The sequence below is a fragment of the Odontomachus brunneus genome, unplaced genomic scaffold, assembly GCF_010583005.1.
Source record: "Odontomachus brunneus isolate Ranch 3 - 2012 unplaced genomic scaffold, Obru_v1 Obru_scaffold_029, whole genome shotgun sequence".
Classification (NCBI taxonomy): Eukaryota; Metazoa; Arthropoda; class Insecta; order Hymenoptera; family Formicidae; genus Odontomachus; species Odontomachus brunneus.
Window position 1 is genome coordinate 471,694 of NW_022639479.1, and position 10,749 is coordinate 482,442.

At 32.7% G+C, this 10,749-nt stretch overlaps 3 protein-coding genes across 4 annotated transcripts; 2 read left to right on the plus strand and 1 right to left on the minus strand.

Moving 5' to 3' along the window:
• Positions 1-71: 71 nt before the first annotated feature.
• LOC116843015 (probable 28S ribosomal protein S23, mitochondrial) lies at positions 72-1,600 on the minus strand. 2 transcript variants are annotated; one of them, XM_032812982.1, is made up of 6 exons: positions 1,457-1,600; positions 1,242-1,380; positions 824-985; positions 554-659; positions 401-487; positions 72-220 (listed from the first exon to the last, which is right to left on the minus strand). In XM_032812982.1, exons 2-5 carry the CDS (start codon positions 1,283-1,285, stop codon positions 407-409), a joined length of 393 nt encoding a protein of 130 aa, XP_032668873.1. In that variant the 5' UTR covers positions 1,286-1,380; positions 1,457-1,600; the 3' UTR covers positions 72-220; positions 401-406. The 2 variants fall into 2 exon arrangements, with proteins under 2 accessions (XP_032668873.1, XP_032668874.1); XM_032812983.1 differs by lacking the exon at positions 1,457-1,600 and having other exon boundaries at positions 1,242-1,427.
• Positions 1,601-3,208: 1,608 nt separating this feature from the next.
• LOC116842999 (40S ribosomal protein S8) lies at positions 3,209-5,100 on the plus strand. The gene is made up of 5 exons (XM_032812921.1): positions 3,209-3,362; positions 3,881-4,011; positions 4,317-4,568; positions 4,645-4,774; positions 4,941-5,100. The coding sequence occupies exons 1-5, from the start codon at positions 3,359-3,361 to the stop codon at positions 5,048-5,050; spliced, it is 627 nt and encodes a 208-aa protein (XP_032668812.1). The 5' UTR covers positions 3,209-3,358; the 3' UTR covers positions 5,051-5,100.
• Positions 5,101-5,639: 539 nt separating this feature from the next.
• Positions 5,640-10,738, plus strand: LOC116842998 (DNA replication licensing factor Mcm3). The gene is made up of 11 exons (XM_032812920.1): positions 5,640-5,708; positions 5,852-5,964; positions 6,084-6,292; positions 6,503-6,633; positions 6,712-6,950; positions 7,089-7,331; positions 7,680-8,043; positions 8,650-8,954; positions 9,113-9,263; positions 9,536-9,972; positions 10,320-10,738. The coding sequence occupies exons 1-11, from the start codon at positions 5,640-5,642 to the stop codon at positions 10,516-10,518; spliced, it is 2,460 nt and encodes an 819-aa protein (XP_032668811.1). The 3' UTR covers positions 10,519-10,738.
• Positions 10,739-10,749: the final 11 nt, after the last annotated feature.

A 10,749-nucleotide genomic window follows, 5' to 3' on the forward strand; every position in this document is an offset into this window, starting at 1 on the left:
ACGATACGATCGAAGATTTTACAATTGATCTCTGTACAACTAGGAATATCAGTAATTAAAGTAAACTTATGTTCACTTATGTTCATCATGATAATTATTTATCATTCCTAATTCACTACACACGTTATAACTTTACCAGAACTCATTGTTATTTAACATATTGATTGTCACAAAATATAAACTGTTGTTGAACAAGACTTGTTGAATTTAATTTCTGTTCCTATAAAAATACAAAATAACATGTAAGGATAACAATTATGTGTAATATAAATTATTATACAGCTAGCAGAGAAAGAAAAATTTAAGATACAACTTTTTTTTTAAATTACTCATTATCAAACTTATAAAATAACAATATATTTTGTGGTTATTTAGGATTGTTAGACAATTCATTCCTCACCTTCCTCTACTTTGTTTTTGTGTTTATTTCAGATCTGTATCGAAGCAGTGCTCGCTCATATGCATTATCTGCTGATAATCCTCCTTCCTATTGGTTAAATATACTTTCAATACCTTGCTCTTAGTAAGTTCAATGTATTATAAATAATTATACCTTTTGTATTGTTTTATACATAGACAGAAAGTACTGGGTTGTAGTTTTTATATCTTCGCTTTTTAAATTAGTACTTGGTAGAAAGCTCTGGTCTTTATGAAACTTTCTGTAAGATTAAACATTTGATGTTAATAATAAGGACAATATATAATTAATAACAAAATAATATAATAGAAACTAAGAGTATAATAGAATATATATTATATAATAATAGTAATAATAATATTGTCATACAAAAATTACACTAAATGTAATACATTAAGATCTTACGCTCGCACGAGATCTTCTTCATAAAAAATAGCTCTGATAGGTTTGCTTGGCAATTGTCTATCAAATCTAGGTTCATATTTTGGAGGAAAAGCTTCATAAACTGCTAACCATAATGGTGTATCTTCTTGCTTTATAGCTCCACCACGTAAGAGTGAGTTAATTCTGAAAGTTATTGTATTATTTAAAGACACACTGATTATAAAATTCTTTAAATCAACAAGGATCTAATTCTATTTTTTTATAAGAACTGAATTTTCGCTATTTTAAATAAAATCTTTAATATAACAATTCATTTATAATAAAATAATACTCAATAAAATGTTAATAAAAGTTTCCCGGCAGTTTTTTTTTAACAATTGTTAATTGTTTATATATGAATGACAATGATATCCAATGAAATTACAAAGAACTTACTTACCTGCTATATATTGTACCGATTTTTTCCAATCTGCTTTGTGCCATTGTGTGTTTCTTTCAACGTGACACAAAAATCAATTTAAGTGCACCTTCGCGAAAATTGTATAACCTATAGCATATCTTACAGCAGTATCTAAAATCTAAAAGTATATTTGATTTACCGTTGAATCTATCACTACCTCAATTGTTCTATCACTATCTTAAATCTATCACTACCTCAATTAATGTATGGTGTCAGCTCATAGCGAAGACTTCGGAAATAATTTTGTAAAAATAACGGGTCTAAAGTCAGCGGCACACAGTGGGTGTTTTCCAATTGCTTAACACATCTTGACACAAAGTACACAAACCAGTTTATTGGTCACATATTATCTAAAATATCTTGTAAGATAATATGCAACCAATAAACTGTTGTTTTGTGTACGTTGTGTACAACCAATAACTTGTGGTTTTGTGTAACACAGGCTGCGTTCCGTGTTAGGCTGATATTTCACGTGTTGTACGACAAGCTTTTTGGATATGTTCATTGGTTGACGAACACAGAACCTAGAAATACTTTATTCGCCAACCAATAAACATATCCAAAAAGCTTGTCGTACGACACGTAAAATATCAGCCTTATGCATATGCGCGCATTTATCTATAGTTTGTCACGTATACTGTAGGAAATACGCGCTTCATACGCAACTCGGAACGCACCCACAGTGTACGCAACTGGAAAGCATTCATTGTTTATTTTCGTGTTGGATTGCTTTTTGGGCCCTTATTCTTGAAATAGTTGCGTATATGTAAGTTTTACTGCGCAGGTTTAATCATATTATAAAATAGCTGCGCAATGAAAATTACGTATATGCAAAAATTTCAAGAATAGGGGTCCTGGATAGAAATATTCTGTTCTGATTAATGCATTTCTGAAGATGGATGAAAATACATTAATCAAAACAGAATGTTTCCATCCAGCAAGCAATCCAGGGCTGCGTTCCAAAATTCGATTCGGGTAGAGTACATTTAGGGCGCGTTCCGTTACACGCTCGCAATTCGGCCCTGGATTAATCGCTTCGAGAGCGATTAATGACGTCACAAGTCTCTACTAGCCAATCATAAAGCTTATAAGTACTTTTTCAACCAATAAACGTAGGCTGAATAACCCAGAGTGGGTACTAGAGATGCTCGATTCTGAATCGATTCAATTCTTTCCCCAAAAATAAATTTTGGCTTCTGCACACAGAACGCGGTAATGCTTGCCGCGCGGCGAAAGTCTGCGCGACAGCCAATCAATATGTTGTTTTTCCGTAAGAACTAGAAGGTTATTACGAAAAGCAGCATATTGATTAGCTGTCGCGCGAACTTCCGCCGCGCGGCAAGCATTACCTCATCGTGTGTGCAGGAGCCATTATTCGTATTGTTTGCACTCTTCGCATTTTTCGTATTTAAAACTAGACAGAAGTATATTGGAATATTTCGAAGAAGCAAAAACGAGACAACCAACTCGATTGTTTCTTCCAAGCGTCTGATTAGGCGTCCATCTCTTTTTAAAAGCGAAAAGTATGAAACATGCGAGCAGCACGACAACCCTTTTTCCCTAAATTTGTTAGGAAAAGAATCGAATCAATTAATAGCATGTTCGACTGGCTCTGGGTTAACCCACTCTGGGTTATTCAGCCTACGTTTATTAGTCAAACAAGTACTTATAAGTTTTATGATTGGCTAGTAAAGACTTATGACGTCATTAATCGCTTTCGGAGCGATTAACCCAGGGCCAGTCAAACACGCTATAAGAATCGGGCATCTCTGACTATGTTCAGAAATCCTACTCGATGAGTAGAGTTACTTTAATAAACCAATCATAATAAATAAATCTTAGTTCCTTTTGCTCTGATTGGCTAATTAAATGTTACTCTACTCACAGAGTAGGGTTTCTGAACGCAGCCCTAGTGGGTACCCAGAGCCAGTCGAACATGCTACTAGTTTACGCATGCGCACGAAGACTTCCACATGGAGAAATTTCCACGTTCTAGCGCTACTGGTATAAGGCTCGATTGTACACTGGAACTTATCCATCTTAGTGCTGCGTAATATTTCTTGAGCTCAACAAATTTCCTTTTGCAGCTTGGCAAAATGGGTGAGAAGTTTATTCTTATAAAAATTTGTAGAATTTATTCTTACTATTGCGTAAATCCGCGTTTTCTCAGTACAATATTGCATTAAAATACAAACAACACACAAAATATACTCTATCTGTCCCTTAAACGAATAAATTCTTATATTTAATCGGTGAAACGGCAAATATCGGCAAACATGGCTACCAAATGGTTATAGCCATGTGGCTTCATTTGTACAATAGATATCTTGCTCATTTAGAAATAAATATTTTACCATGAACATATTTTTAATTATTATAATTTACTGGTATAATTATAAACTTCTAAACTCTATATAAAAACTTGTAAGTTCTATAAATTAGCATTGATGACTTCACATTCATGTGATTAATTTCAATTTATAGCTGATTTTAAAATTTTAGTAAAAATATTAAAATAAGAATCAAAGCATCCATTAATGTATACATTTTTACTAGATTATTTTTGTCCTAATTATATTTCCTGTATTTACATTATATATGTGTTAATATTATTACAGGTATTTCCCGTGATCATTGGCATAAGAGGAGGGCTACTGGTGGTAAGAGGAAGCCTATCCGTAAGAAGAGGAAATTTGAGTTAGGACGTCCAGCTGCCAATACTAAACTTGGACCTCAGCGGATTCATACTGTGAGTTTGAATTGTTACATAGTATTTGTAAAAGTAAATAAATATGAACTAATATTACAACAAAATTAAAATATAATAAAAACCATTTAAAAAATATATACATTATAATTATTTGCAGAAAATTCAAATATTTTGATAATATGATCTTTCAGTTTTTGATATATTGAACCACTAAGTGATGAGTTTTATCTATTCTGAATGCTATGCTGACAAATTTCCACAGCGTACTGACTTAAAGATTAAATATTAAATCATAAATTATCTCTTGTGTTTTAAAAGTTATAAAAGTATTTCATGTTTACAAGGTCCGTACACGTGGAGGCAATAAAAAGTATAGAGCCCTTAGATTGGATACAGGAAATTTCTCCTGGGGTTCTGAATGCAGTACCAGAAAGACTCGTATCATCGATGTGGTTTACAATGCATCAAACAATGAACTGGTACGTACCAAGACTCTGGTGAAGAATGCCATTGTTACCATTGATGCAACACCATTCAGACAATGGTATGAGAGTCATTATGTTCTTCCACTTGGTCGCAAAAGGGGTTCTAAGTTGGTGAGTGTTTACTACAATTTGATTCAAATTTATATAGAATATGTGGATATTAAAAGATATATAATTATTTTTATAGACAGAAGCTGAAGAAGAAGTATTGACCAAGAAACGGTCAAAGAAAACTGAAACTAAATACAAGGCAAGGCAACGATTCGCCAAGGTTGAACCTGCCTTGGAAGAACAGTTTGCGACGGGACGTGTGCTTGGTACGAAAATTTTATTTAGCGTTTATTTTATAGGAAAGAATATTTTTATAAACATATCATAAAGAGAGTCGTTATACTGTAGTAATATTTTTTATTCTTTATATGTGCGTTTACGATTTACATTCAATGAGAATAACTTTAAAATAATATTTCATATAAATTTCAGCTTGTATTGCAAGCAGACCAGGTCAATGTGGCAGAGCGGATGGTTACATTCTTGAAGGCAAAGAACTGGAATTTTATATGAGGAAGATTAAGAGCAAGAAGGCTAAATAAAAAAATAAACAAACATGTAATATTGTTTGTTTGATCTACTATATCTAATATATCTCTGCTTTTTATTTATTCCTAAGTCCTTGAGCGTAAAATCGATAAAATTTTCAAATTAAATAATTTAAACTTGAACAATAAAAAAGCACTTTAGCCTATACTTCTTACACTAGTGCACTAGAAAGTTCAGCCGCAAAGTGTAGACATGCCACGTATAATAAAAAAGTTCTAATGACTTAAATCTAGTAAATATGATGCCAACCTGCGTATGGTTATAGTTCAATGCAATCTGCATGACTGCGTTCCAAAACTCTACTCGACGAGTAGAATAGCATTTAATTGACCAATAAGAGCGAAGATAACTAGGATCTCTTTATCATGATTGGACAATTAAATGTACTCTACCCATCGAGTAGAGTTTTGGAACGCAGCCCTAGTGTTTTTTTAAATCGAAGTTTGGTCCACATGCGATCCTCCCGCGTAAATGCGGCAGTGCATCCGTATATACATCGTTTTCGAAACGTACATTTTTTACATCTTATTGTATAATAATTCTCGTATAATAAACATTATATTTTAACTAAACGTTGTCAAAATGGACACGGAGATCGATCAGAATCTAGAACAGATTACGCGCGAGTATGTAGACTTTTTGGATGATATGGTAGGTATTTCAAATGTCAATGTTATCAATGACATTTACTTAATTTCATAATTATATAAAAAAAATTATATTTGTGATGTACACACACATATGTGCGTATTTTTTGAGATTTTTATTTTTATTATTTCTAATATTCTATGTAGGAGGACCAAGGTATATATGCCACACTGGTTAAGAACATGATCCAGGAGAACAAATACAGATTGGTTGTAAATATCAATGATCTGAGAAGGAAGAATTCTACACGTACAGTTGGGTATGATATATATTTACTTAGTTTTTATCAATTTATACAATAATAGTAATGTCTACACATTTGAAAATTGTTTAAAATTAAAAAAAATTATGGATAATTACGAATGAATCATATTACAGTTTGTTAAATAATTCCTTTGAGGAACAATTAGCATTTCAAAATGCCTTGAAACAGTATATCTCAAGTGTGGATATCGATTATGCTAAAAGCAACAAAGATTTCTTTGTAGCTTTTGAAGGAAGCTTTGGAAACAAGCATGTTACTCCAAGAACTCTCACTTCTCGTTTTCTGGGTAACTTAGTATGTCTAGAGGGTATTGTCACAAAATGTAAGTATTCAAAAGAAGAATTCTTATATTTCTTGATTTATAAAATTTATACTTATTTATGTATATTTAACATTTATATATGTATTTGTTTAGATATAATCTTAACAAGAATTTATTTTAGATTTATAAGTTGTCTTCAGTTTACTTTGTTTCAAACTCAATAAAAGTTTATTTGAAGAAATAACTTATTTATAAGGATATCCATTATAGGTTCACTGGTACGACCGAAAGTTGTAAGAAGTGTTCATTATTGTGAAACAACAAAAACAGTTCTCGAGAGAGCATATTCGGACTTAACTTCCTTAGATGCTTTTCCACACTCCGCTATATATCCAACCACTGTAATTACTTATGCAGTTTAAATGAAGTCTAAAAGAACATTTATTTTTCTGCATGAAAACATATTTTCTACATTGCAGGATGAAGATGGCAACACTCTTGAAACAGAATTTGGCTTGTCAACTTATAAGGACCATCAAACACTCACTATACAAGAGATGCCAGAAAAAGCTCCAGCTGGACAGTTACCGCGGAGTGTGGACGTGATTTGCGACAATGATTTAGTAGATTTGTGTAAACCCGGAGATCGAGTACAGGTGGTTGGGAATTATCGATGTCTTCCGGGAAAACAAGGTGGATACACGACTGGAACTTTCAGGTATTGTTTAAATCAGAATTGAAGATTATATATACTTTTTCTATTCAATCAAATCACAAATCACTTTGACATTTATAAAAGAAATAAGTATTTTTTTTCTGAAAGGTCATTCTAATAATTATTATTATCTCTATATAGGACTGTTTTAATTGCCAACAATATAATTCAACTCAGCAAAGAAGCAAACCTCGCAATCTCTCACGACGATGTAGCTATGTGCAAGAAATTGGCAAAGCACAATCCTTGCAGGAATATCTTTGAGCTGCTTGCTAAGTCTCTTGCGCCATCCATACATGGCAATTCCTACATAAAGAAAGCGATTTTGTGTCTTCTTTTAGGCGGAGTGGAGAAGATATTGCCAAATGGTACGAGGCTGAGAGGGTAAGATTTTAAAAATTTTATATGATTATGTCGTAAAAACAATCGAAAATAAAATTATTATAGCTAGCAATTAATTACAAAATAGATAATTTACTTAAAAGCATTAATTTTAGATTTTAAATGGATGTTAATAAAAATTTGACTCGCTCTAAGATACTTGTTATTTCACTTTGACAATTAGAAAATAAGTAAATTGTCAAAAAAAAAATTAGCAATAATTTAGTCAGTAACAAGATAAAATGTTCGTTTCTCTTTCATATATATTTCATATTTTCTATGTATAATATTTGTCAATGACAATTCGACAACGACAACGATAATTCTGGGATATACTTTAATATGTTACAGAGATATAAACGTGCTGCTTATCGGAGATCCATCAGTAGCCAAGTCGCAACTATTGCGTTATGTGTTGTGCACGGCTCCACGGGCGATTCCAACGACTGGAAGAGGATCTTCGGGCGTGGGTTTGACCGCAGCGGTTACGGTCGACCAAGAGACCGGCGAACGCAGATTGGAAGCAGGCGCGATGGTCATCGCGGACAGGGGTGTTATTTGTATTGATGAGTTCGACAAAATGTCAGATATCGATAGAACGGCGATACACGAGGTAATGGAGCAAGGCAGAATCACGATCGCCAAGGCGGGTATTCACGCCAGTCTAAATGCACGCTGTTCAGTTTTAGCAGCCGCGAATCCTGTATATGGAAGAGTAAGTATAGATTCGTCTATACAAATTCACAGTCTATACTATTTGAAAATTATTTCTCTTTGATCTGTACTTGATATATAATTATTTTTTGCTTTGGAAAACAAATGAGACTATTTCAAGGAAATTTAACTCTTCATAGATTTCTATGAATGATTCATAGATTTTGTAATTGTATGATAAATGCCTTTTTCTGAAACTATTAGTTTATTGTTATTTTAGTATTATAAATTTTAATCTTGTTCGTTTTTTTCTCTTTTAAAATATTTCTTATTAATAAATAAATATAAAAATAAATAAATTTTATTCATTGTAGATTTTTTTTTAAATACTTGTGTATTAAAAGTTGCTACTATTTGTTTTTTTAAGGAATAACACAATTTTATCGATAATATGCACATTTGAATATCTAGTATTGTAAAAGATGATTTTAATAAATACAGATATATATATATATATATATATATATATATATATATATATATTTGTATTTATTAAAATCATTTTTTACAATACTAAATATTCAAATGTGCATATTATCGATAAAATTATATATATTATTATTGGAAAAACTTTGTCTCACTAATATTATTTTAATATAATTTTCAGTATGACCAATATAAAACTCCCATGGAAAATATCGGACTGCAGGATTCTTTGCTATCGCGTTTCGATCTTCTCTTTGTTATGTTAGACGTGATCGATTCGGATCAAGATCATATAATCAGCGATCACGTTGTCAGGATGCACCGATATAGGAGTCCTTTGGAACAGGACGGTGAGGCTTTGAGTTTAGGCTCTAAGTTAGACATGTTGACGACAAAGAATCCGGATGACGTGGTCACTGAAGAAACACAATCGCAAGTCTATCAGAAATACGATCCGCTCCTGCACGGACAAACACGTTCCAAAAAGTATGTTACGATATCATATCACTGTATTATATGTTTTTAGTGTTCTCTCTCCTGATCCATTATAAGTGTTATTTCAAAATATATCAATTAATAATTTAAATTAATATTTAACTGTGTTAAGGTTTTGTACACAAACAATTTGTCTGTTTCCTTTTCAGTGATCAGATTCTCAGTATAAACTTCATGAGAAAGTACATCCATATCGCTCGATGCATGAAGCCTAAACTCACGGAAGAAGCTAGCGCTGTTATTGCAGAAGAATATTCGAAACTTCGTTCAGAAGATGTAGTGGAGTCGGACGTTGCAAGGGTAGGTCGCAATCTCGTTTCTATAAGTAATGTACAGGAAAGGTTCATCATAATCTGGTCTTACATGGTCTTGCATATATATAAAGTTTACGTCTGCCGTATTAATCTGTTGCTCACCACAAATGTAATTTTGTTTAAATATTTACCCTATTTTACAAAGTAAATTTTTTATCACGAAGTTAATAATTACAATATTTTTTCGCGATGAGAATAAGCAAAAGACTCGTTATTTATCGTTTTTATCTTTTCATGTTTTCATTTCGTAAATTTCAGACTCAACCAGTAACAGCGAGAACCTTAGAGACGCTGATTCGTTTGGCAACCGCTCATGCGAAAGCACGGTTGTCAAAAAACGTAGACAGCGAGGACGCGCGAGCCGCGATCGAGCTGGTACAATTCGCATACTTCAAACGCGTACTGGAGAAGGACAGAAGAAAGCGAAGACGACGCGACAGCGACACATCGGAAAACGAGGATGAGGTCAACGAAGGAAGACAAACCAAGCGTACCAAGAAGACAACACAAGACTCTAACGAGATTGATCCATATGAATACGATAGCGATGATGCGCACATCGAGGAAGCCACGAAAAGAGTGACTAGGGCACGGTCACAGAAAACTACACATACGTCACCGAGCGGCACCACTGAAAGTGCAGAAACATCTATTCCTGAAACAACATCGACAACGCCAACGATTTCGCAGGAAAGGTAACTTTAGTCAACAAGAAGAATGGCTTTGAATAAATTCTTAGCGTTCTTATTTATGTATATAAAGCGAGTTTTATGTTCCAAATTTTTTAAATAGACAATGAAAGAAAATTAAACTAGTGAAATTTAGTATTTGTTCCTTTGTAATTTCCTTGGATTGTTTTTTAATGACAGACATTTTTATCGTTCTAAACAGTTCTTCAGTGAAAATTACAATGTAATTACATTACAATGTAATTAATTGAACAACTAAAAGTTATCGTATGGCATTTCCGTCACACATTTAAAATTATTTTAAGATATTTTTTGATCGGATATTTAAGTCGTTGAATTAATTCCGCTTTCAGACTTACCGTGTTCAAGTCGTCGCTTCACAACTTGTTCCAAGAACGAAGGGCACAAATGATACCTCTGGCAGATGTTACCACTTATCTGAACACAACGCATTCGTTAAATTTCACGTCCGACGAGATCACCGCCGCTATCGACGTTATGACGAACAACAATCAAATTATGGCCGCGGATGGCAACATCTTCCTGATATAAAAAACCTTTCTTATTGTAATATTTCATTTATTCTAAAGAAAGAATAACAGAAAGAAAGAAGTACCATTAATTTATTAGTTAAGTCGAGAATAGATTATGCGATAATGGCACGATTATGTTATTAATAGTAGCCATTATAATTTTTATTCTATTTTTTATATGTATTGTTCGCACTTATACCAGTGATGGAAAAATAACAAATTGTACAACATTATACGAACAATGATGTTT

Coding starts and splice junctions, on each gene's coding strand:
- LOC116842998 (XM_032812920.1), top strand. CDS start 5,640: ATGGACACGGAGATCGATCAGAATCTAGAACAGATTACGCGCGAGTAT. Junction 6,634..6,711: donor CCGCTATATATCCAACCACT/GTAATTACTTAT, acceptor TCTACATTGCAG/GATGAAGATGGCAACACTCT. Junction 8,044..8,649: donor CGAATCCTGTATATGGAAGA/GTAAGTATAGAT, acceptor TATAATTTTCAG/TATGACCAATATAAAACTCC.
- LOC116843015 (XM_032812982.1), bottom strand. CDS start 1,285: ATGGCACAAAGCAGATTGGAAAAAATCGGTACAATATATAGCAG. Junction 986..1,241: donor ATCGGTACAATATATAGCAG/GTAAGTAAGTTC, acceptor AATAACTTTCAG/AATTAACTCACTCTTACGTG. Junction 660..823: donor GAAGAAGATCTCGTGCGAGC/GTAAGATCTTAA, acceptor TTAATCTTACAG/AAAGTTTCATAAAGACCAGA.
- LOC116842999 (XM_032812921.1), top strand. Junction 4,012..4,316: donor GACCTCAGCGGATTCATACT/GTGAGTTTGAAT, acceptor CATGTTTACAAG/GTCCGTACACGTGGAGGCAA. Junction 4,569..4,644: donor GCAAAAGGGGTTCTAAGTTG/GTGAGTGTTTAC, acceptor TTATTTTTATAG/ACAGAAGCTGAAGAAGAAGT.